Genomic DNA, 27,131 nt, shown 5'->3' with positions numbered 1-27,131 from the left:
CCTGGCAGTGGCAGGCTGCACAGTCTCCCCGGAGGGGAGGTGTGGATAATGACCTGTGCTTGCACACAGGCTTCTTGGTGGTGGCAGCAGCAGCCTTAGAATCTCATGCCCGTCTCTGGGGTCTGCGCTGATAGCTGTGGCCCGCGCCCATCTCTGGAGCTCATTTAGTTGGTGCTCTGAATCCCCTCTCCTTCCACACCCCGAAACAGTAGTCTCTTGTCTCTTAGGCAGGTCCAGACTTTTTCCCAGACTCCCAGACTCCCTCCCAGCTAGCTGTGGCACACTAACCCCCTTCAGGCTATGTTCACGCAGCCAACCTCAGTCCTCTCCCAGTGTGGACTTTTAAAATTGGGTTTCTTTTCCAGAACATGATTGACTCTATGTGTAACCCCATTACATTTCTTTCTTTTATTTTTTAAAATAAATTTATTTATTTATTTATGGCTGTGTTGGGTCTTCGTTGCTGCGCACAGTCTGTCTCTAGTTGCAGTGAGCAGGGTCTACTCTTTGTTGCGCTGCTCAAGCTTCTCATTGCGGTGGCTTCTCTTATTGCGGAGCATGGGCTCTCGTTGTGCGGGCTTTGGTAATTGTGCCTCACGGGCTTCAGTAGTTGTGGCTTGTGGGCTCTAGAGCACAGGCTCAGTAGTTGTGGCACACGGGCTTAATTGCCCTGCGGCATGTGTGACCTTCCTGGCACAGGGCTTGAACCCATGTCCCCTGCATTGGCAGGTGGAGTCTTAACCCCTGCACCACCAGGGAAGCCCAGCTTTCTTTCCTTTATTATTTTTGGCTAGTTTTTCTTCATACTTTATTTTTTCTTGCCATTTTGTCCTTTCTACACATTTTTGAGTGAGAACTATTAAGTCACACAAGTTAAAAAATAAATAATTTCATGCTGGAGTTCACATTGTAAACATTACCAATTATCTATTTTTATATTATTTATTTATAATCTGAAAAGAGGAAGGTGGCCCTGAAATTTATTTCAAATTGGTATTCATCAGTTACTTTCCCAGATCTGCTTCCAGTGAAATCAAAATTGTTCTAGTTCATCAGTTATTATTTTTCCCTTGATTCAGTGTAAACGTTTCCTAATGCCTCCTGCCTCCTATTGCACATGCTTATGCTTTGTTTGCAGAGTGAGTTTATTGGTACCAGGAGCTCCTGGAGAGATACATGGAGGAGGGTAGCCTGATCATGTGTGGTCATCTACTCATTTCTTGTGATCTTATCACAGGTCCTTTGGGAAGGAACTATGACTCAGTGTGCCTTTTTACTTTTGGTATCTTAGCATAGTGAGTAGCACAAAGTAGGCACTTAATGTAGAGAGAATGAAAATGTAAGCTCCACGTGGCCAAGGACCAAGCCTGCCTGGTTCTGCATTATGTGCTCAGCCCTTAGCACAGTTACATAGTAGGTGATCAGTAAATATGTATTGACTGACTCAGGAAATGGGTGTCAGATTTGTTTGGGTCCCTGCTCTTTTATTCTCTGATGTTCATAGTTTGAATTTACAAATAAAATCTTGATTTGGCTATCCAAATGTGCAGGCTGATTTCTGTGATGGAAAGGTTACATTTTATATAAGATACTGCTTTGTAATTTATTGTTTTCCTCTTCAAACCTGCCACACAATTTTAAAATAGTTTTATAATTCGGATGACTTGAGTTGTATTTATTCACCTGGTTGCTATGGATGAGTGATTAGTGACTTTGTATAAACTAAAATATATGCAAGTTTAAGAATGATTTTAGATGAATTCATGTGTGATCAAACCATAACAAGTTGTGAGAGGAAAGAGAGGTATTTAGAGTATAAGTCATAATGTGGTTGAGGTCAGTAGCACCAAAAAACCTTTTACTTGCAGGTGTTTTATACCAGGTGGCAAATATGATTTCAGTGAACTCTGAAAGCTTATTTAAAAATATTCTCAGTTTATGTACTTTGGCAATGAACCAGGTGTGCCTACCGCTTAAGCAATAATTTTCTTAAGAGCAGTGTTTTGAACCCAAATGACTTGCGTGGTTACTAGAAGAATTGAGTTCACTAGTTCAGTAGGAATAAAAATTATTCCTTTTTTGCCGGGGATGGTCACATTATTATTGCTTAAAGGAAATTTTGTCAGAGGAAGTGGATGCTAGGTGCTTATTAGTATGGTAGTTTTAAACATTTAAGGTGTGAACAAAAGACCAGATCATCCCAATGGTTCTTTATAGAAAAAGAAATACATTAACTTTAATGAAGTGTGAATGCCATAGCACTTTAAACATTTTATTTGATATGACTTGACATAGAAGTATAATATTCATTTCTTCATTTATGTATAGCTTTAGTATTCTAATGATAGTGAGAAGCTTCTAAAAGTGTTTTATTATGAGGTAGAGGTGTGGTTCACAATTCAGGTAGGACAGGACTGTACTGAGACTTTGCTTTTAAGCCTCTGAAAATAGTGACCCCTTATCTGCAAGGCAGGTTTTATTTTTCCCCTTGGCTTGGGGCAGAATCTGCACACCTTCAGGTTGGCACAGCTCCCACATGCTCTTTGAGAATCTCTCCGTAGAAAGATATTTGTCCTTACCGTTGTGCAGGAGATGGCACCCGTGCCCTGATCAGCAGTGGAGTTGTGAGCGTGAGAAGGGAAAGGGCAGTGGCTTTCAGGTCTTTACCTGTATTTAAAATGGCCTTTCACATAAATTGCACTAGTTCCAACTTCCTCTCTGCTTCCCTTTTTAACTATTTCTTTAATAAAAGCAAAGATTTTTTCCATTTCAACATTAAAAAAAATCTCAAACCTAAAAAGCAACATAACATTTCTTCCTAGTCAATAATAATCTAAGTGCTTTTCTTAATTTTAGTACCTTCTCAACGTCCTGGAGAAACAATCAAAAAATGTATAGGAATATAGAATGTTAGCCCTAGAAAGGATCTTAGAAATTGAATCTAACCCCTTTCTTTTTATTGATGAGGAAACTGAGGAACAAAAGTGAGTTGATCAAAGACATGCAGCTAGTTGTAGACATAGAGAGGACGCCACCTCAGGGGCCCTGACTCTCGTTACCACGCTCCTTCCTGGGTGCCACAGTGACTGAATGGAGTAGCAGTATAGGGGGGAGTTTATATTGGAAAAGAAGTGGAGTTGTAAAATTCTGGGAACCTGAATTTAATGCAACTTATGTTCATGTATTTTTCCCCTTTAATTTACATTTTAATCATGCATGCTACCTTACAACTGGGATAGCTGTGGCGTCATCGTATTTGAAGCTTTCCTAGTTTCTGTCCTGCTACTATCCCTAGTTATTTAGTGAAGGTGAAGGTCCAGGCATGCAGGGCACAGGGAACAGCAAAGAGAACACATTATATTTTCATTCTGTCAATATATTTGCTACTTTTATTCTAAGAGCCACAGATATATAGAAGCATGTTTTTCTATTTGTATTTGTTCTATCCATTTTTTTTTTGAGTCTAAATCCTCTGGTTATCTAAGTCTCTTTGACCTGATTATTAAAATATATTTAAGCAAGCATAGGTTTGTGTGTTTAAAGCCAGTTTATTAATTACTTAAATAGTCAAGTGGTCAGGTTAGTTGTTATATGAATTGTCAGTATTTTTTTCCTGTTTGAACTAAAGTGCTTACTATGGGTGAGTAGAAACGTAAGAATTTCCAAGGCTCTTCAGACTTTCAAGATGTTTTCAAAAGTATGTAATATTCTGTCATAGTCTGAATTGGCTACATACAAGAATTGCAGTCAGTTATAATATATTGATCGGTGAACAAACAGGGAAGAATCTTACATGTTCTACTTGGAGTAGCAGGGACTAGACTGCAAAAGTGTGGTTTGTTTATTGTGATGGGAAAGAGAGCAAGACTAGTTTTACCCCATAGTATCTATATATTAAAGTGACTTCTGAGGACCATCTTTCTTTTTTAAATATTAGAAACCAACTGAAGTTCAAAGAAGCAAATAGTTCATCATCTACTTTCTCAGCATCTAGAATGAACCATTATTAGCATTTTGATAAACCTGCTTTTTTCTGTCTCTATATTTTAATAATTTTTCAAGTGACATATGGGTATTTATTAAATGATTAAAACAATACTGCAAATAACTATTTAAAATGCTTTTATACGCATACATTTATATAGAAAATATATTTAGTGAGAGTTTTTAAATGATATTATACTGTATATGTAGCTGTCTTTATATCCTCTGCACTTAGCATTGGTGTTTAGCAGGCAATACATAAATGTTTATTGAATTAAAAATTGAGAATTAACAAAGTAAAGTTTGTGTATACTCCATCCAAATTGAACTTCTTTTAGTTTCTATAATAACCATATTTTATTTTGCTCTGAAGACTTCATACATGCTGCTCCTTTTGCCCGAAGAGCCCAGGTCTCACCTCAAATGCCATTTCCTTTGAGAGACCTTCCTGAATCATTTTCTGATGGATAGACTTCCTTGCTCCATGTTCCCATGCTCCAGAGACATTGGCCCATTTTAATATTCATTTCCATTGGAAATATTTGTTTAAGGGCAGTCTTCCCTGGCACTTTGTAACTCCTTGAGTGCAAGGACCGTATCTACTTTTCACTCCTGTATCCCTAGCACCCACCTTATGACCTTGCACTTATTAGAAGTTTGAGGAATTGAATTATGAGCATGTTTTTAGTACTTTGGAATGTAATCCAAGGGAATGACAAAATAACAGTGCTTGGATAGGTCACAACTACCCCTTGACAGTTTTCTTGTCTCCTCCTTTCTCCCCAGCCCTTGCCCATCCATTTTCAATCCTGTCAGTTTAACTTCCAAAATAGGTATAAGTTTGCCCATGTTGGTCCCTCTCCACCACCACCACCACCACCATAATCCATCCTACCATCATCTCTTGCCCTGGATTGCTAGAATAATCTGGTCTCCCTGTATCTATCTAGTCCTGTTCAAGAAATAAAACAGAAATTATAATCTATTACACAGTATGAATAAGTATTGTTTTGAGAAACTGGTGAACAAACTGGTCATTTGTCTTTTCCAGCCAGGAAGATTCTTCATTTGTTGGACTGAGTTTGGCTCCATTGGGTCTGCTAGGGTAGCATTTCTTGATCTCTCACTATTTTGTTTTTCATTGCTTGAGACAGTTTAGGAATTGCCTTAGCTAGGCAATCTGAAATCTGAAAATTAATCAAGTTACAGGGCTAAGTGAGGGTTGATAATTTTCTGTATTGAATTCATATGCAGTGATTTTTTTCTTGATTTTTCATAGATTTCATTGTTGTGTTAGTTAGGGTCAGTTTGGCTGCTATAACATAGGCCCTGTAGCATTGGCTTAAACATGATGGAAAATGATTTACCTCTTAATTAACAGCTCGAGTGTAAGCGATGCAGGGCAATGACAGTGCCTGCATGGTGCTGGGGACGTAGGACGCTTCTATTTTGTTGCTTTGCCATCTTTAACTTGAGATGGCTATTCCTGTTCCTACAACCACGTCCTTATCACAGGTATCACAAAATGGGAACAGTGGAGGGCATACTTCTTTTAAGGGCACAGTGTGGAAGTATGTAATTTCTGCTCATATGCCATTCATCAAACATAGTCACATGGTCACACTTAGCTGCAAGGGAGGCTGGGCAGCCATGTGTCCCACTAGAACTTCTATTATTGCAGAAGAGAACAGATATCAGGGCTTTAAGGAGCATCTCCACCATAGTGAGCAACAGGAAAGGATTTACTTTTGGAATGCTTATTTTTTTTCTAACTCATTGCTTTGTGAGCAGAAGTTTTCTATTGAAATTAGTGAGCTACTTGAGCTACTGAAAAGAGTTAACCTAAGTTAATGTATTTGCCTTTGGGATTTTAAGTCAAATTTATTCCAATGGTTATAGGGATGAGTGTGAAACATATTGAAATGAGGTTGCTTTTTCTTAACTCTTATTTTTCTTGGGCTGTTTTTCTTTTTCACCTTATTAAGGCTAATTTCATATTTGTTTTATTTGTGCTTTTAGGTATGGCACTGTCTCAAGGCTGGGTGAAGAGATACTTCAAGGCCTTTTGTAAAGGCTTCTTTGTGGCGGTGCCTGTGGCAGTGACTTTCCTGGATCGGGTTGCCTGTGTGGCAAGAGTGGAAGGAGCATCAATGCAGGTGAGACTAATATGACTTCGTTCCTTAAAGCACATGCTTCACTGTTTCTCAGGCATTAGAAATGATATTTCTGTGTATTATCTCTATGTTGGAACTGAAAGGTTTTAAAAAGGCCTTGAAATGAAGTTTAATGTTGCTAAATTTCTTTATAAGGTCTTTTAATGTAGTCATATTAAAATCAGAGCAGAGGTGAATAAAATTAACTATCAGATAGTTCTCTGTATCTGTGGCTTTTTTTTTTTTGGAATTGTAAATGGAGATTCTAAAGAAATTTTACTACATGATACCATTTTTTGTGGCTGTGGCTTGAGATTTTAAGATTTTTAAGTTATCCATATTTGAATCCATACTTAACTATCCTTTTAGAATCAAATTATCAGTACAGCTGCAAGATGGATTTGGCTCAAATTCAGTTACTCTATTGTTACACACACACACACACACACACACACATACATACATACATACACACACACACTTCTGATAGGTAGAAAAGTTTAGAGCACTGATCTCAGATATTCTAGTGTATTCTTTAAGCCTGTTGCTGATTGAAGATTAAGTGCTATTTACATTGAAAGAAATTTGGAGTGAAGATTTCCAAAAGTTATATGCAAATTGTCTTCTGGAGTAACTTAGAGAAAACTCAATTATTCTAAAGTTGATGTCTGGAACCTAGCTGTTTAAGTAAGTTTATTCAAGTAAGAAGAATTTGCATTTTGTAATATAATTTGTTTTCTTCTGTTATTAGCATGTATTAAGTTCATGCATTGTGCTCAATATGTGTATAAAACATAAATAAAATGAATGTATAAGCTTCTAAAAGCTTAAAATTATACAGAGAATAAATAGCTTACTTTTTTTCTTTTTGTCTTAGAACTAGGTGAGGGCATAGACATCAGCTCTGAAGAGTTAGAATGAATTTGCTTTTTAAAAAAATTTTTGAATTTTGTTTTATTTATTTTTTTATACAGCAGGTTCTTATTAGTCATCAATTTTACACATATCAGTGTATACATGTCAATCCCAATCGCCCAATTCATCCCACCACCACAACCACCCCCGCCGCTTGCCCCCTTGGTGTCCATATGTTTCTTCTCTATATCTGTGTCTCAATTTCTGCCCTGCAAACCGGTTCATCTGTACCATTTTTCTAAGTTCCACATATATATGTTAATATACAATATTTGTTTTCTCTTTCTGAGTTATTTCACTCTGTATGACAGTCTCTAGATCCATCCACATCTCTATAAATGACCCAATTTCGTTCCTTTTCATGGCTGAGTAATACTTGATCGTAGATATGTACCACATATCCTTTATCCATTCATCTGTCGATGGGCATTTAGGTTGCTTCCATGACCTGGCTATTGTAAATAGTGCTGTAATGAATATTGGGGTGCATGTGTCTTTTTGAATTTTGGTTTTCTCTGGGTATATGCCCAGTAGTGGGATTGCTGGGTTGTATGGTAGTTCTATTTCTAGTTTTTTAAGGAACCTCCATACTGTTCTCCATAGTGGCTGTATCAATTTACAATCCCACCAACAGTGTAAGAGGGTTCCCTTTTCTCCACACACTCTCCAGAATTTGTTGTTTGTAGATTTTCTGCTGATGCCCATTCTAACTGGTGTGAGGTGATATCTCATTGTAGTTTTGATGTGCATTTCTCTAATAATTAGTGATGTTGAGCAGCTTTTCATGTGCTTCTTGGCCATTTGTGTGTCCTCTTTGGAGAAATGTCTATTTAGGTTTTCTGCCCATTTTTGGATTGGGTTGTTTGTTTTTTTAATATTGAGCTGCATGAGCTGTTTATATATTTTGGAGATTGATCCTTTGTCCTTTGATTTGTTTGCAAATATTTTCTCCCATTCTGAGGGTTGTCTTTTTTTTTTTTTTTTTTTTTTTTTGCGGTACGCGGGCCTCTCACTGTTGTGGCCTCTCCCGTTGCGGAGCACAGGCTCCGGACGCGCAGGCTCAGCAGCCATGGCTCATGGGCCCAGCTGCTCCGCGGCATGTGGGATCTTCCCAGACCGGGGCACGAACCCATGTCCCCTGCATCGGCAGGTGGACTCTCAACCTCTGTGCCACCAGGGAAGCCCCTGAGGGTTGTCTTTTTCTCTTGTTTATGGTTTCCTTTGCTGTGCAAAATCTTTGAAGTTTCATTAGGTCCATTTGTTTTTTCTTGTTTTTATTTCCATTACTCTAGGAGGTGGATCAAAAAAGATCTTGCTGTGATTTATGTCAAAGAGTGTTCTTCCTATGTTTTCCTCTAAGAGTTTTATAGTGTGAGGTCTTACATTTAGGTCTGTAATCCATTTTGAGTTTATTTTTGTGTATGCTGTTAGGGAGTGTTCTAATTTCATTCTTTTACATGTAGCTGTCCAGTTTTCCCAGCACCACTTATTGAAGAGACTGCCTTTTCGCCATTGTATATCCTTGCCTCTTTTGTCATAGATTAGTTGACCGTAGGTGCGTGGGTATATCTCTGGGCTTTCTATCTTGTCCCATTGATCTATATTTCTGTTTTTGTGACAGTACCATATAGTCTTGATGACTGTAGCTTTGTAGTGTAGTCAGAAGTCAGGGAGTCTCATTCCTCCTGCTCCCTTTTTTTTTTTCCCTGAAGACTGCTTTGGCTATTCAGGGTCTTTTGTGTCTCCATACAAATTTTAAGATTTTTTTGTTCTAGTTCTGTAAAAAATGCCATTGGTAATTTGATAGGAATTGCATTGAATCTGTAGATTGCTTTGTGTAGTATAGTCATTTTCCCAATTTTGATTCTTCCAATCCAAGAACATGGTATATCTCTCCATCTGTTGATATCATCTTTAATTTCTTTCATCAGTGTCTTATAGTTTTCTGCATACAGGTCTTTTGTCTCCCTAGGTAGGTTTATTCCTAGGTATTTTATTCTTTTGGTTGCAGTGGTAAATGGGAGTGTTTCCTTAATTTCTCTGTCAGATTTTTCATCATTAGTGTATAAGAATGCCATAGATTTCTGTGCATTAATTTTGCATCCTGAAACTTTACCAAATTCATTGATTAGCTCTAGTAGTTTTCTGGTAGCATTTTTAGGATTCTCTATGTATTGTATCATGTCATCTGCAAACAGTGACAGTTTTACTTCTTCTTTTCCAACTTGTATTCCTTTTATTTCTTTTTCTTCTCTGATTGCTGTGGCTAGGACTTCCAACACTATGTTGAATAATAGTGGTGAGAGTGCACATCCTTGTCTTGTTGCTGATCTTAGAGGAAATGGTTTCAGTTTTTCACCATTGAGAATGATGTTTGCTGTGGGTTTGTCATATATGGCCTTTATTATGTGGAGGTAGGTTCCCTCTATGCCCTTTCTGGAGATTTTTTATCATAAATGGGTACAGAATTTTGTCAGAAGCTTTTTCTGCATCTGTTGAGATGATCATATGGTTTTTATTCTTCAATTTGTTAATACGGTGTTTCACACTGATTGATTGGCATATATTGAAGAATCCTTGCATCCCTGGGATAAATCCCACTTGTTCATGGTGTATGATCCTTTTAATGTGTTGCTGGATTCTGTTTGCTAGTATTTTGAAAAGGATTTTTGCATCTATATTTATCAGTGATATTGGTCTGTAATTTTCTTTTTTTGTGTTATCTTTGTCTGGTTTTATTATCAGGGTGACAGTGGCCTCATACAGTGAGTTTACGCATGTTCCTTCCTCTGCAGTTTTTTGGAAGACTTTGAGAAGGATAGGTGTTAACTCTTCTCTAAATGTTTGGTAGAATTCACCTGTGAAGCCATCTGGTCCTGGGCTTTTGTTTGTTGGAAGATTTTTAATCACAGTTTCAATTTCTTTAGTTGTGATTGGTCTGTTCATATTTTCTATTTCTTCCTGGTACAGTCTCGGAAGGTTATACCTTTCCAAGAATTTGTCCATTTTTTCCAGGTTGTCCATTTTATTGGCATAGAGTTGCTTGTAGTATTCTCTTAGGATGCTTTGTATTTCTGCAGTGTCTGTTGTAACTTCTCCTTTTCCATATCTAATTTTATTGATTTGAGTCCTCTCCCTCTTCTTCTTGATGAGTCTGGCTAATGGTTTATCAATTTTTTTTATCTTCTCAAAGAACCAGCTTTTAGTTTTATGGATCTATGTTATTGTTTTCTTTGTTTCTATTTCATTTATTTCCGCTCTGATCTTTATGATTTCTTTCCTTCTGCTAACTTTGAGTTTTGTTTGTTCTTCTTTCTCTAGTTCCTTTAGGTGTAAGTTTTGACTGTTTATTTGAGATTTTTCTTGTTTCTTGAGGTAGGCTTGTATTGCTTATAAACTTCCCTCTCAGAACTGCTTTAGCTGCATCCCATAGGTTTCGGATCGTCGTGTTTTCATTGTCATTTGTTTCTAGGTACTTTTTGATTTCCTCTTTGATTTCTTCAGTGATCTCTTGATTTTTTAGTAATGTATTGTTTAGCCTCAGTGTGTTTGTGTTTTTTATGTTTTTTTCCGTGTAATTGATTTCTAATCTCATTGATTTGTGGTCTGAAAAGATGCTTAATATGATTTCAGTTTTCTTAAATTTACTGAGGCTTGATTTGTGACCCAAGAAGTGATCTATCCTGGAAAATGTTCCGTGCGCACTTGAGAAGAAAGTGTAATCTGCTGTTTTTGGATGGAATGTCCTGTAAATATCAATTAAATCTATCTGGTCTATTGTGTCATTTAAAGCTTGTGTTTCCTTATTAATTTTCTGTTTGGATGGTCTGTTTATTGGTGTAAGTGAGGTGTCAAAGGTCCCCCACTATTACTGTGTTACTGTCGATTTCCTCTTTTATAGCTGTTAGCAGTTGCCTTAATATTGAGGTGCTCCTATGTTGGGTGCATATATGTTTATAATTGTTGTATCTTCTTCTTGGTTTGATACCTTGATCATTATGTAGTGTCCTTCCTTTTCTCTTGTAGCATTCTTTATTTAAAGTCTATTTTATCAGATATGAGTATTGCTACTCCAGCTTTCTTTTGATTTCCATTTGCATGGAATATCTTTTTCCATCCCCTCACTTTCAGTCTGTATGTGTCCCTAAGTCTGAAGTGGGTCCCTTGTCGATATCATATATATGGGTCTTGTTTTTGTATCCATTCAGCCAGCCTGTGTCTTTTTGTTGGAGCATTTAATCCCTTCACGTTTAAGGTAATTATCGATATGTATGTTCTTACTACCATTTTCTTAATTGTTTTGGGTTTGTTTTTGTATGTTCTTTTCTTCTCTTGTGTTTCCCACTTAGAGAAGTTCCTTTAGCATTTGTTGTAGAGCTGGCTTGGTGGTGCTGAATTGTCTTAGCTTTTGCTTGCCTGTAATGCTTTTGATTTCTCCATTGAATCTGAGTGAGATCCTTGCTGGGTACAGTTATCTTGGTTGTAGGTTCTCCCCTTTCATCACTTTAAGTATATCATGCTACTCTCTTCTGGCTTGTAGAGTTTCTGCTGAGAAATTAGCTGTTAACCTTATGTGAGTTCCCTTGTATGTCATTTGTCATTTTTCCCTTCCTGCTCTCAGTAATTTTTCTTTGTCTCTAATTGTTGCCAGTTTGATTACTGTGTGTCTGGCGTGTTTCTCCTTGGGTTTATCCTGTACGGGACTCTCTGCACTTCCTGGACTTGGGTGGCTATTTCCTTTCCCATGTTAGGGAAGTTTTTGACTATAATCTCTTCAGATATTTTCTGTGGTCCTTTCTCTGTCTCTTCTCCTTCTGGGACCCCTATAATGTGAATGTTGTTGTGTTTAATGTTGTTCCAGAGATCTCTTAGGCTGTCTTCATTTCTTTTCATTCTTTTTCTTTATTGTGTTCTGCAGCAGTGAATTCCACCAGTTTGTCTTCCAGGTTACTTATCTGTTCCCTGCTTCAGTTAGTTATTCAATCAGTTATTGATTCCTCCTAGTGTAGTTTTCATTTCAGTTATTTTATTGTTCATCTCTGTTTGTTTTTTCTTTAATTCTTCTAAGTCTTTGTTAAACATTTCTTGCATATTCTCGATCTTTACTTCCATTCTTTTTCTGAGGTCCTGGATCATCTTCACTATCATTATTCTGAATTCTTTTTCTGGAGAGTTACCTATCTCCACTTCCTTTAGTTATTTTTCTGGGGTTTTATCTTGTTCCTTCATCTGGTACATAGCCCTCTGCCTTTTCATCTTGGCTATCTTTCTGTGAATATGGTTTTTGTTCCACAGGCTGCAGGATTGTAGTTGTTGCTTCTGCTGTCTGCCCTCTGGTGGATGAGACTATCTTCAGTGATTGTGCAAGTTTCCTGATGAGAGGGACTGGTGGTGAGTAGAGCTGGCTGTTGCCCTTGAGACTCATTTATTTTTCCAGCATCTAGAGGCACCTGCAGTTCTTGGCCTGTGGCCCCTTCATCTGCAGAGTAGGCGTTGGCAGGCCAGGTGTTTCTCCTGCTGCCATCTCTCTGTTTCTCCCGCTTCTGCTGAATTTCCTTTTTAAAATCGTAAGTATTGTACTGAGAATCAGGTCTCTTCCTGAGTTCAGGTGGTCAGTGAGATCCTTAGAGTGTGTGCTCTTTGGGTGAAGCTAAGGTTCTAAAGCAGGGCTGTCTGAATATTTACTTCTGCTTTCATCATTTGAGGGTGATTTAGGGCCTTCTATTGGGCTCAACCCTGTCTCTCAGGTTCCCTCTAGGGTGGGTCACCAGCCCTAAGCAAACTGGTCACTTGCGTTGAATGAAAAAATATTGTATTGCATGGGGTACAGCAGACATAAGAAGAGGGATTTACAGGTGTATGGCTTTATTTCTAAATGCAGTTTAATACTTTGAACACAGATGGGATTTTACATTTCCTGCTTCTTTAATTTTGAATTCCTAGCAGCCTCATCTTAGACCGAATTCTTAGGGAAAGCTAAACTTTCTTCGTTGAGCTTTTGAGTCAGATCCTTCATTTGAGATTAAAACTGCCTTCTCCACTGCCATCCAAATTCCTTTTTGGTCCCTTTCATCCCTTTGAACCCATCCATAGGTATTATCCTTTGGTAACAAATAATCATGTGAATAATGATTATTCTCCAGTTTAGTTAGTACTATCTTGCTACCCAACCCTCACTGTCCTGAGATGGATTTTTCCAGAACACAAAGCCTCCTAACCTGGGATCTCATGACATTCCAGAGGATCATATGGCAATCATAGTATCCCAATCTTCATGTTTGTAGCCCAGTATATACCCACTATGAACATCTATGTTCATGGCTTGTGCTCAGAGGAAAAAAATGCAAGGAACCGACCATTTTATGAAAAGAGAACCTTATCCTCAGTGAAGAAGGCAGTGAAGAAAGTGTTAAATAGTGTCATCCTTAAATGCCAGATCTGTTGACTAAATAGTAAGTTTGTTGCACATACATTAGGGTTTCTTACAGTATTCCTGAACCACTACCCCCAATAAGTCAAATTTGTTAACTTGTAGTTTGTTTGGTAGATTATGTAGAATTTCCTTGGCTACGCGTTACAGAAAAACAGCTTGAATTGACTTAGATCTACAGGGGAATTGATTGGAAGGCTTATGATGTACCTAGGAGAAAGGAAGGAGTGTGGCAATCATCAGAGACAACTGGAACCAGGGACTTGAATGCTGCCAGGGTGCTCAGTCTTTTCTGTTTCAACGTCTGCTTCTGTCTGCATCTTGGCTTAGTTCTCTCAGACCAGCTTTCTTCTCAATGCCGGGCACATGGCAGCTGGCAGCTCTCATGCCTTTAGATGCCAATTTCATCACCGCCTGAGAGAGACTTCTCCTCATGCCTTAATTTCACTTTGAAAAATCTTGAGGAAGGACTGTGATTGATTCATCTTGGGCCATATGCCCTTAACCATACAAATACAGATCAACTTTGGCCAGAAGATTAGGGTGCCATAATTGGCCCAGCTTTGGACAGGTGCATATCCCTAGCCTGTGGCTAGTTGGAGTGAGAAAATGACAGTGTATATTTGAATCACATTGTGGGTTTTCATGGTGAGGTAAGGGTGACACTTCCCAGAAGAAGAGGGAGTGCTATTTTTGGAATAAAAGGGGAAAGGATATTCTGGGAAGAAAGGAAAAAAATATATGTTTATTACGGTTTGACCTATATTTTAGGAATTTTAGACCACTTTTAAATATAATAGATAACTTGTTTATACTTTCATTAGATATCACTAAGTCATACGTAAAAGTATTTAGGAGCCAAAAGTGCAATAATGAAATATGGTGATTAATTAATTCAGCATAGTTGAAGAGATCTTTGCTACTATACAGCTTTGATAACTGAACATGTTTAGACCGTGGAGTTCAGCAGAGTTTTTGACAAAAAATTCGAAAAAATTCTTGTCTTCAAATTTCTCTAATGATTCAAGTACTAAATAGTTGGCAAGGTGTGTGGAGCTCTCTGGAAGCCCCTGAGCTTCCTTCAAGGAACACATCTGCTTTTATTGACTCTGAGGCCTGAAAATTATATCCAGGTTATTGCAGTTGGTTGATTTGTTGTGGAACAGAAGGAGTATTCTGGATCCATGGTGATGTCTTCTTGTACCAAGGCTTAAAAGTATGAAAGGAAGGCAGAAAAAGCAATAGGCAAGAAAGAAGAAAAATGTGAAAGAGAGGAAAGAAAATAAAAGATCAGTTGGGTGATAGAGAAAATTAGACAACTGGGACACTGAGCAGGAGACAGAGTGGCACAGAGGACCAGTGATGAACAGACTCAAGACAGAAAAGTGCTCCAGTGAAGGGGCTCACGGACCCCTTTCTGGAAACTCCCTTGGAATTGTACCCTCGAATGCTGACCCATCTCTGCTACATGTTTGTGTGTAGCACTGTGAGATTCATTATCCAGATATCAGTTCTAAATCTTAGTATTCATTAAAGGAATCTGTGTGCCATTTTGAGGGAATTCCTACTGGCGTAGGTTATCAGTCTTGAGCATCATTCATTGCATAGTACTTTAGTTCCCCTGTGTATTCAGGTAGAAAGATCATATCTAGTCATTTCTGTCATTTCAAATATATGAGTAATTTTGTGACTCGGGGTCATTTTGGGATATGGATAATAATAATAAGCACTGGTAACTGAGAGTTGGAATAGGGAGTCATTTATCAAATGGCTAGTATGTGTAAAACATTTTAAGTGCTATAGGGGTAGGGGTAGGTGAATCAGTTACAGATTCTGTCTTCAAGGTACTCTTGCTTTAGCAAAGGAGGTTTAAGAATTACTAATCCTAGATGATGGATACATCTTCAGATGAGATTTAATATAGAAGATATCAAGCTGTCAGACAAATGTTTGGCTAGTGCCCGGTACATCCAGAAATGAAAAAACTTGATTGGTTTAGCATACTATTTTAGGGAATGGACCTGGAAATTTAAATTTGAGACAGAGTGGTACCAGAAAAATAATACTTTTTATGGTTGGACACTGTATTAAATTTGTTTGTTACTGTGGCAACAAACAACCCCAAGATTTCAGTGATTTACTTAACAGACCTTTATTTCTTACTCATGGGTCTGTAGATTGATTGTAGTCACTCTAGACTAAGGGCTTGGATCAGTCTGCTTCCTGTATCTCTCACTGTGGAGCCTCTGCTGAAGGATTAGTGACAGATTGGGGCGTACTCTTCTCATGGGTGATAGCAGGACACAGGAGGGTGAGTGGAAACACTCAGAATGTCTTAAAGCCTCAGTTCAGAACTTCTACCCTTCTGTCCACATTCCATTGGTTAAAACAAGTCACATGGCAAACCCCAAAGCAATTAGTTGGAAGTTTATTCCACCCACAGGGAAGTCATGACAAAGGTGGGGAGGGAAGGAAGAATTGTGAATAGGTAAGTACATCTACCACAGCCACTAAGATGCCAAAGACACATGATTGATTTCAGAGGTAATCTAAAAAGTTGTATTTACCTTTGAGTCTACCTAGAATGACCCTAGTCTTTGTAGTCCAAGTCCGACAAAATTGGAATAGATTGAAATTCTAAGTCACTGAATTCTGGAATGGATTGATGCAGTTTAGATGCCGTTAGGTTGGAAATAGCCCAGGGCCAATTGGTTCATTACTTTAGTGTGGCTTTTTTAAAATGTCACTCTGCAACTTGTAGACATGTTATTTAAGAAAATCCAAGAAATGAAAGTTAGAATTTCATTTAAAGGACATATAATACCAATCCTTTGGAGTTTATTGAATAAGTGCTGTTATAACAACACTGGAAATTCACTTTGAGTGACAAATTTTGCATTAGGACTCTTTTTATGTCTTTAAAAAAATTCTGTTGGCTTGAGATTTAATAGGACAAGCTCATTTTCAGGATTCCCTCTTAAAAGAAATAATTCTTTACTTTTTAAACACTACTCAGTGGTTCTTTTTTGAGGTTAGGTTTTCCGATATTAATTTACAAATTCATTAGGTATCTGACTAGAAGGATAGAGGTGATCAAACATGGGGAGTCACAGCTAGTTGAAGGTAAGTCATAAATGCAAATAAAGTTAATGATATAATTCAATGAAAAATAGGATTCAGTTTATTAAATATTTGATTTTTTTATCAAGTCATATAGGCATATCCCTTTTATTGGATGAGATGTAACTTTAGCAATGCTCTGCACACAAGGAACACTAGCAGATATTGTTGGTTAATGATTATTCATACTGACCTATTCCCATCTCATGCACATGAATCACTTCTACTGGTTGCTTGAAAGGTTACCATGAAAGTAGATGCACTTTTTTTTTTTTAAAAGAAGCACCATGTTATTCAACATTAATTTAACTCAGGAAACAAAAACTGATATTGCATACAGTTGAAACTACAGAGGGAATTTATATAGGTGAGATGAAATTACTCAGATTAGGAGTTCAATAGCTTACAGAGACTTTTAGAGTAAAAAGGTACCCTAGGAAATGTTTAATGGCCTCACACCAAAGTTTTAGATTTTATTTGAGTGAGAATGCCTGCAGTAGGGTCACTGGTTCTTATAAAAGGTGTATGCCTTCTACATGTAAAATTAAGATTTAAGATATAAAAAAAATAAGTGAAAGAAATAATTGTAAGTGACATTGTCCTGTTTTTGTTGCAGTTGCCACACAATTTTTAGGTAGTATGCCCTTTTCCTTTTTCCATTTTGCATAGCCCGAGGGGAAAATACTTGAAAACATTACACAATACTGTCTCTCTAGCTCAGACTTCAGGGAAGGATTTACGAATAGATTAGAAAATTAGAGAATGTGAGGGAAAATAGAGTCTAATCAGCATTTAGGTCTTTATTCATCAATACCACACATTCATTGGTTCAAAATTGCCTTGACTTTCAGCTACCTGCAAATGATCTTGAAGAAACTGGTTTGTAATAAACCTCTTCGACTTCTACCTGGCTCTTTGCCGTCATTATCTTGTTCCCTGCTGAGTTTAAAATTAAAAGTTCTATCAAAAAAGCAAGCAGGGCTTCCCTGGTGGCACAGTGGTTAAGAATCCGCCTGCCGATGCAGGGGACACGGGTTCGTGCCCCGGTCTGGGAAGATCCCACGTGCCGCGGAGCGGCTGGGTCTGTGAGCCATGGCCGCTGAGCCTGTGGGTCCAGAGCCTGTGCGTCCGGAGCCTGTGCTCCGTCCGCAATGGGAGAGGCCATAACAGTGAGAGGCCCGCGTACGGCAAAAAAAAAAAAAAAAAAAAAAAAAAAGCAAGCAAAGAGGCTGATGCTCTTTCTCTCTTTCTGTCACATTATTTTATTTAAAAAAAATTTAAACCTATAGTGGGCTTAATATACAATGGTTATAGTGGTTGTAACTATTATTTTGACATGCTGAGAAGCTAGATACATATAGACTCTCAAGAAAAGAGATGTATTGTGATTTATATGCCAGAATTTAAGGTGGAGTTAGGGAGTTTTACGTTACCTGCTGAATTTTCGCTTCTAAGATGCTGGGAACCGCTGGGCACACATTTCCTGTGATGCTGACTGCTTTGTGCTCTTACTCCCCTTGGTTGGCTGAGGCTGACTTTGAGGGAAGCCAGGAGTTAATGTTGGAAGGCTTTATTAGCTTACACGTGTGCTTTCTTCCCAAATTACTTTTCGCTCAAAAATCTCACCTGAGGTTTTTACCCCTTAGGATGTTAGCATTTTTATGTAGTTCTGCAGCCTGTCATTAACAGAGAGTTTAAATAGATCAGTTTGTATTTATAGCAACAAACATGTGATACTGAAACAGTGAGTGAGTGATAACTTTATAATATCCCTTCATGGATTTGCCTCATGTCCCATGATAGAATAGCAGTGAGCTTCTGTTCTATATAGCCAGGGTTAGGTCTGTTGTTTAAACAGTGACTTCACAACACTCTCTCTTTTTTGTTGAAGTAATTATAGATTTACAGAAAAGTTTTAAGAGTAGTACAGGTAACCCCCATGTGTTCTCTACTCAGATTCACCAGTTCTCAGTATTTTGCCATGTTGATTTTATTCGCTTCCTCTTTCTCCTTCTTTCCTCTCCTCCCCCCATATGTAACATATAATAGACAACATGTAACATATAATATATGCATCTATGTTTCTATGTATATATACTCACACATATATATGTGTGAGTATATGTACCCACAAACATTGTTATTGAACCAGTTGAGAGTAGGCTGTATACATCATGCCCCTTTAACAGTACTTCTGTATACTCTGCTGATTATACTCATGATGCTTGCTGATTGGTATATTAATGATTTTTACATTAAAAAAATTTAATTAAAAATTTAAATTTAACATTTTATTCAGATTCATATGCCTAGAATTTTTTATACATTAAGAGATATTGATTCAAGTTCTAAACTTTACATTTGAGAAAACTGAGGCCAGACATTTGAGATGATTTACAATAACTTACATAGCCATTAGGTTTTAGAAGTGATTTGAACCAACTCTGATAATGCTTTCCATTTTACTAAATAATAACCAATAAAAGTTGTGCTTTATCACTGTGCTATAATGCCTCCTGATAGTATTCCTGTTCACAGAAATATTTCGTTCCATTTTGTTTTGGTTTATTGAATGATGTAATTAATAAGTTATTTAATTTGGGGATGGTTTCATAGTACATTTGGCATTTAAACAAAGATAGAAATTAAGCTTATGTTATTTTATTTTTTTTGAATTTTATTTTATTTATTTTTTTATACAGCAGGTTCTTATTAGTCATCCATTTTATACACATCAGTGTATACATGTCAATCCCAATCGCCCAATTCATTCCCACCACCACCACCACCCCTGCTTCCCCCCTTGGTGTTCATACTTCTGTTCTCTACATCTTTGTCTCAATTTCTGCCCTGCAAAGCAGTTCTACTGTACCATTTTTCTAGGTTGCACATATATGCATTAATATATGGTATTTGTTTTGTCTTTCTGACTTCACTCTGTATGACAGTCTCTAGATCCATCCACGTCTCTAAAAATGACCCAATTTCATTCCTTTTTATGGTTGAGTAATATTCCACTGTATATATGTACCATCTGTTGATGGGGATTTAGGTTGCTTCCATGACCTGGCTATTGTAAATAGTGCTGCAATGAACATTGGGGTGCCTGTGTCTTTTTGAATTATGGTATTCTCTGGGTATATGCCCAGTAGTGGGATTGCTGGGTTGTATGGTAGTTCCATTTTTAGTTTTTATTATTATTATTATTTTTTGCACTACGTGAGCCTCTCACTGTTGTGGCCTCTCCTGTTGCAGAACACAGGCTCCGGATGCGCAGGCTCAGTGGCCATGGCTCATGGGCCCAGCCGCTCTGCGGCATGTGGGATATTCCCGGACTGGGGCACAAACCCACGTCCCCTGCATCAGCAGGCGGACTCTCAACCACTGCGCCACCAGGGAAGCCCTATTTTTAGTTTTTTAAGGAACCTCCATACTATTCTCCATAGTGGCTGTATCAATTTACAGTCCCACCAACAGGGTAAGAGGGTTCCCTTTTCTCCACACCCTCTCCAGCATTTGTTGTTTGTAGACTTTCTGATGATGCCCATTCTAACTGGTGTGAGGTGATATCTCATTGTAGTTTTGATTTGCATTTCTCTAATAATTAGTGATGTTGAGCAGCTTTTCATGTGCTTCTTGGCCATCTGTTTGTCTTCTTTGGAGAAATGTCTATTTAGGTCTTCTGCCCATTTTTGGATTGGGTTGTTTGTTTTTTTAATGTTGAGCTGCATGAGCTGTTTATGTATTTTGGAGATTAATCCTTTGTCTATTGATTCATTTGCAAATATTTTCTCCTATTCTGAGGGTTGTCTTTTCATTTTGTTTATAGTTTCCTTTGCTGTGCAAAAGCTTTGAAGTTTCATTAGGTCCCATTTGTTAATTTTTGTTTTTATTTCCATTACTCTAGGAGGTGGATCAAAAATTATCTTGTGATTTATGTCACAGTGTTCTTCCTGTGTTTTCCTCTAAGAGTTTTATAGTGTCTGGTCTTACATTTAGGTCTGTAATCCATTTTGAGTTTATTTTTGAGTATGGTGTTAGGGAGTGTTCTAATTTCATTCTTTTACATGCAGCTGTCCAGTTTTCCCAACACCACTTATTGAAGAGTCTGTCTTTTCTCCATTTTATATCCTTGCCTCCTTTGTCATAGATTAGTTGACCATAGGTGCGTGGGTTTATCTCTGGGCTTTCTATCTTGTTCCATTGATCTATATTTCTGTTTTTGGGCCAGTACCATATTGTCTTGATGACTGTAGCTTTGTAGTATAGTCTGAAGTCAGGGAGCCTGATTCCTCCAGCTCTGCTTTTTTTCCTCAAGACTGCATTGGCTATTCAGGGTCTTTTGTGTCTCCATACAAATTTTAAGATTTTTTGTTCTAGTTCCATAAAAGATGCCATTGGTAATTTGATAGGAATTGCATTGAATCTGTAGATTGCTTTTGGTAATACAGTCATTTTCACAATATTGATTCTTCCAATCCAAGAACATTGTATATCTCTCCATCTGTTGGTATGATCTTTAATTTCATCAGTGTCTTATAGTTTTCTGCATACAGATCTTTTGTCTTCCTTGGTAGGTTTATTCCTAGGTACTTTATTCTTTTGGTTGCAGTGGTAAATGGGAGTGTTTCCTTAATTTCTCTGTCAGATTTTTCATCATTAGTGTATAAGAATGCCATAGATTTCTGTGCATTAATTTTGCATCCTGAAACTTTACCAAATTCATTAATTAGCTCTAGTAGTTTTCTGGTAGCATTTTTAGGATTCTCTATGTATCGTATCATGTCATCTGCAAACAGTGACAGTTTTACTTCTTCTTTTCCAACTTGTAATTCCTTTTATTTCTTTTTCTTCTCTGATTGCCCTGGCTAGGACTTCCAACACTGTGTTGAATAATAGTGGTGAGAGTGGACATCCTTGTCTTGTTCCTGATCTTAGAGGAAATGCTTTCAGTTTTTCACCATTGAGAATGATGTTTGCTGTGGGTTTGTCATATAAGGCCTTTATTATGTTGAGGGAGGTTCCCTCTATGTCCACTTTCTGGAGAGTTTTTATCATAAATGGGTGTTGAATTTTGCCAAAAGCTTTTTCTGTATCTCTTGAGATGATCATATGGTTTTTTTCCTTCAATTTGTTAATATGGTGTTTCACACTGATTGATTTGCATATATTGAAGAATCCTTGCATCCCTGGGATAAATCCCACTTGATCATGGTGTATGATCCTTTTAATATGTTGTTGGATTCTGTTTGCTACTTGTTTGTTGAGGATTTTTTCAGTGATATTATATCACATATAATATTTGCAGAAAATTACAGATCATTAGTGATATTGGTCTGTAATTTTCTTTTTTTGTATTATAGTTATCTGTTTTTGGTATCATGGTGATGGTGGCCTCATAGAATGAGTTTGGGAGTGCTCCTTCCTCTGCAGTTTTTGGGAAGACTTTGAGAAGGATGGGTGTTAGCTCTTCTATAAATCTTTGATAGAATTCACCTGTGGAGCCATCTGTTCCTGGACTTTTGTTTGTTGGAAGTTTTTAAATCACAGTTTCAATTTCATTGCTTGTGATTGGTCTGTTCATATTTTCTGTTTCTTCCGGTTCAGTCTTGGAAGGTTATACCTTTCTAAGGATTTGTCCATTTCTTCGAGGTGTTGTCCATTTTATTGGCATAGAGTTGCTTGTAGTAGGCTCTTAGGCTGCTTTTTATTTCTGTCGTGTCTGTTGTAACTTCTCCTTTTTTATTTCTGATTTTATTGATTTGAGTCCTCTCCCTCTTTTTCTTGATGAGTCTGGCTAATGGTTTATCAATTTTTTTTATCTTCTCAAAGAACCAGCTTTTAGTTTTATTTATCTTTGCTATTGTTTTCTTTGTTTCTATTTCATTTATTTCTGCTCAGATTTTTATGGTTTCTTTCCTTCTCCTAACTTTCAGTTTTGTTTATTCTTCTTTCTCTAGTTCCTTTAGGTGTAAGGTTAGATTGTTTATTTGAGATTTTTCTTCTTTCTTGAAGTAAGCTTGTATAGCTCTAAACTTACCTCTTAGAACTGCTTTAGCTGCATCCCATAGGTTTTTGGATCATTGTTTGTTCGTTGTCATTTGTCTCTAGGTATTTTTTGATTTCTTCTTTGATTTCTTTAGTGATCTCTTGGTTATGTAGTAACATATTGTTTAGCCTCCATGTGTCTGTGTTTTTTACGTTTTTTTCCCCTGTAATTGGTTTCTAATCTCATAGTGTTGTGGTCAGAAAAGATGTTTGATATGATTTCAGTTTTCTTTAATTTACTGAGTCTTGATTTGTGACCCAAGATGTGATCTATCCTGGACAAGGTTCCGTGTGCACTTGAGAAGAAAGTTTAATCTGCTGTTTTTGGGTGGAATGTCCTATAAATATCAATTAAATTTATCTGGTCTATTGTGTTATTTAAAGCTTGTGTTTCCTTATTAAATTTCTGTTTGGATGATGTGTTTATTGGTGTAAGTGAGGTGTTAAAGTCCCCCACTGTTATTGTGTTACTGTCGATTTCCTGTTTTATAGCTTTTAGCAGTTGCCTTAATATTGAGGTGCTCCTATGTTGGGTGCATATATGTTTATAATTGTTATATCTTCTTCTTGGGCTGATCCCTTGATCATTATGTAGTGTCTTTCCTTTTCTCTTGTAACATTCTTTATTTTAAAGTCTATTTTATCTGATATGAATATTGGTACTCCAACTTTCTTTTGATTTCCATTTGTATGGGGTATCTTTTTCCATCCCCTCACTTTCAGTCTGTATGTGTCCCTAGGTCTGAAGCGGGTCTCTTTTAGACAGCATATATATGGGTCTTTTTTTTTGTATCCATTCTGCAAGCCTGTGTCTTTTTTTTTTTTTTTTTTTTTTTTGCATTACAGGGGCCTTTCACTGTTGTGGCCTCTCCCATTGAGGAGCACAGGCTCCGGTTGCACAGGCTCAGCGGCCATGGCTCACGGGCCTAGCCGCTCCATGGCATGTGGGATCCTCCCGGACCGGGGCACAAACCTGTGTCCCCTGCATTGGCAGGCAGACTCTCAACCACTGTGCCACCAGGGAATCTCAAGCCTGCGTCTTTTTGTTGGAGCATTTGATCCCTTCACGTTTAAGGTAATTATTGATATGTATGTTCCCACTACCATTTTCTTAATTGTTTTGCATTTGATTTTGTATGTCGTTTTCTTCTCTTGTGTTTCCTACATGGAGAAGTTCCTTTAGCATTTGTTGTAGAGCTGGTTTGGTGGTGCTGAGTTGTCTTAGCTTTTGCTTGCCTGTAAAGCTTTTGATTTCTCCATTGAATCTGAGCGAGATCCTTGCCGGATAGAGTAATCTTGGTTGTAGGTTCTTCCCTTTCATCACTTTAAGTATATCATGCCACTCCTTCTGGCTTGTTGAGTTTCTGCTGAGAAATCAGCTGTTAACCTTATGGGAATTCCCTTGTATGTTATTTGTCATTTTTCCCTCCCTGCTTTCAATATTTTTTCTTTGTCTCTAATTTTTACCAATTTGATTACTGTGTGTCTTGGCATGTTTCTCCTTGGGTTTATCCTGTATGGGACTCTCTGTGCTTCCTGGACTTGGGTGACTACTTCCTTTCACATGTTAGGGAAGTTAGGGAAGAGACTATAATCTCTTCAGATATTTTCTGTGGTCCTTTCTCTCTCTCTTCTCCTTCTGGGACTCCTATAATGTGAATGTTGTTGTGTGTAATGTTGTCCTAGATGTCTCTTATGCTGTCTTCATTTCTTTTCATTCCTTTTTTTCTTTATTCTGTTCCATTGCAGTGAATTCCACCATCTGTCTTCCAGGTCACTTATGCATTCTTCTGCCTCAGTTATTCTGCTATTGATTCCTTCTAGTGTATTTTTCATTTCAGTTATTGTATTGTTCACCTCTGTTTTTTCTTTAATTCTTCTAGGTTTTTGTTAAAAATTTCTTGCACCTTCTCCATCTTTGCCTCCATTCTTTTTCCGAGGTCCTGGATCATCTTCACTATCATTATTCTGAATTCTTTTTCTGGAGAGTTGCCTATCTCCACTTCATTAATTGTTTTTCTGGGGCTTTTATCTTGTTCCTTCATGTGGTATACAGCCCTCTGCCTTTCATCTTGTCTGTCTTTCTTTGAATGTGGTTTTTGTTCCACAGGCTGCAGGATTGTAGTTCTTCTTGCTTCTGCTGTCTGCCCTCTGGTGGATGAGGCTATCTACGAGGCTTGTGCAAGTTTCCTTATGGGAGGGACTGGTGGTGGGTAGAGCTGGCTGTTGCTCTGGTGGTTAGAGCTCAGTCAAGCTTATATTATAAATGGGAGATGAAAGATTTTAAACTTTGAAACTCAGGTCGATGGAAGACACCCTATGTTAAACTGAACATTATAGATTTTCTAAGAAGGAATTAGAATTCAGTTTCTGGAAATACGGCAGAATAGACATCTTGAAAATATTTCCCATGCAGAACTCATTAAAAAGTAAAAATAAAACATTAAAAATCTTTAAAAATGCATAGTGGCCTTGCAGGAAAGTAAGGGAAATGACCAGAGACCACACATAAGGTAGAATACATTTCTAGAGTAGTAAGTACAGATTAAAATAATCATCTGTCTTCTGGCCATTTGTCATTTCCTGGTAACTTAGAGTTTTGGTTTTAATGGCCACATGAGATCAACCCTGGACTGATACAAGGTAGAGAGTTGGGACAGAAATTCTGAATAAATTCAGGATCATGGAAGAGACACATCTTTAGGGAACTGATAAACTAAAACCGGAATCTGTTATGAGAGAAAAATTGTCAAGTCTCTGAGTATAGAGTAAAAGCCCTAATGTGGAATTGAGATTTGAATTCACTTTCACTGTAACTGAAAAACCCTAAACAGAGATAGTAATATATAGTGGACAGTGGTTTAGGGCAGCCTCAGGCACCTGGCAGAAGCTATCACCAGTCCTCCTGGGCACATGCAAAGTTTGATGAACATGATATCACAGTAAAAAATATCATATGAGGAAGTGAGTGCTTTAAGTGAGAGTCAGTAACAACCCGTGGTAGAATCAGACCTTAAAGACTTTAGATATTAGAACTATCAGCTGTTAAATGTAGTATGTTTAAAGAAATAAAAAAGGAAACTGAAAATATGAGAAAGCAACAAAAGATTATTTAAAATGGTCAAGCAAAGTGTACTTTAATATATTTTTTAAGATATAAAAATGATATTGTGGGGCTTCCCTGGTGGCGCAGTGGTTGAGAGTCCACCTGCCAATGCAGGGGACACGGGTTCGTGCCCCGGTCCGGGAAGATCCCACATGCTGCAGAGCGGCTGGGCCCGTGAGCCATGGCCGCTGAGCCTGTGCGTCCGGAGCCTGTGCTCCGCAGTGGGAGAGGCCACAACAGTGAGAGGCCCGTGTACCAAAAAAAAAAAAAAAAAATGATATTGTGATTAGGTTAAAAATCCTTATCTTCTATTCTATGAATCTAATAAAATTTGCAATGAAATATACATAAATACATATACATATATATATATAAAATAGCTGAAATTTATTTTAATATTAGAGGAGGAAAAGTGGAGTGGGGTTACAGGTGAAACAAGATTGGCCATGAGTTCATAATGTTGAATCTAGATGATGGATAACATGGTAGTTCATTATTTTATTCTGGCTGGTTTTTAAAAAACAGGTTTATACCCATTCTGAGTGACTTAATGATTTTTAGTGAATTTGTAGCACTGCACAGTCATCACCTTTTAGAAAGTTTCCAAGATCCCTCATGCCTGTTTGAAGTTAATTCTTGCTTCCGCCTTGCCTTAGGCAACCACTGATCTGCTTTATAGATTTGCCTTTTCTGGACATTTCCTGTGAATAGAACCGAACAATATGTGGTCTTTTTGTCTGGCATCTTTTACTTACCATAATGTGTTTTGAGGTTTATCTATGTTGTACCATATATCAATAGTTGGTATAATTTTATTGCTGAATAGTATTCCATTGTATGGATATATCACATTCTGTTTATCTGTTCACCAGTTGATGAACATTTAGGTTGTTTCTACAGTTTCATTATTGTGAATAATGCTGCTATGGACATTTGTGTACAGGTCTCTGTATAAACATGTTTTCATTTCTCTTGGGCAGATACCTAGGAGTGGAATTGCTAAGTTGTATGGTACATTTATGTTTAATTTTTAAAGAAATTGCCAGACTAACACTGGGGTAGGAGAAAGTGTGCTGATTAGCACTGCCTGCACTCTCATTCTCCCTCTTTGTTGTCCGGTCAGGGGAAGTGAAGGGACCCTGCCCAGTCTCACTGCTGCTGGGTGAGGCTGGAAGTCTAGATCCCTGCTCAGCCCACCGACACGACGGTGTTGGGCCAGTTTTTCCTTTGGTGTTTGGCTGGATTAGGACAGGTATTATAAAAAATGTTTTTTTTTTGTTGCACTTGGCCATCCTTTTCCAGTCTTTTGGGTAAAAAACAGGCTCTTCTTCAGGTTTTTTTGTCCTGACTATTGGTGGTTCCTGGGTGCAGGCTT

At 37.7% G+C, this 27,131-nt stretch overlaps 1 protein-coding gene across 1 annotated transcript in view; it reads left to right on the top strand.

Annotated features, from left to right (window-relative positions):
- The window catches only part of IMMP2L (inner mitochondrial membrane peptidase subunit 2), a 903,124-nt gene that overhangs the window by 37,533 nt on the left and 838,460 nt on the right, over nucleotides 1–27,131 (top strand). Inside the window, exon 3 of the mRNA XM_081244027.1 lies at nucleotides 6,004–6,140. Within this exon, the coding sequence (XP_081100153.1) occupies nucleotides 6,006–6,140 (135 nt within the window). The 5' untranslated portion in view covers nucleotides 6,004–6,005. The remainder of the gene's footprint in view (nucleotides 1–6,003; nucleotides 6,141–27,131) is intronic.

Source organism: Mesoplodon bidens, assembly GCF_964165515.1.
Source record: "Mesoplodon bidens genome assembly, chromosome: 9".
NCBI lineage: Eukaryota > Metazoa > Chordata > Mammalia > Artiodactyla > Ziphiidae > Mesoplodon > Mesoplodon bidens.
This window is presented reverse-complemented; position numbering and strand designations above follow the sequence as displayed.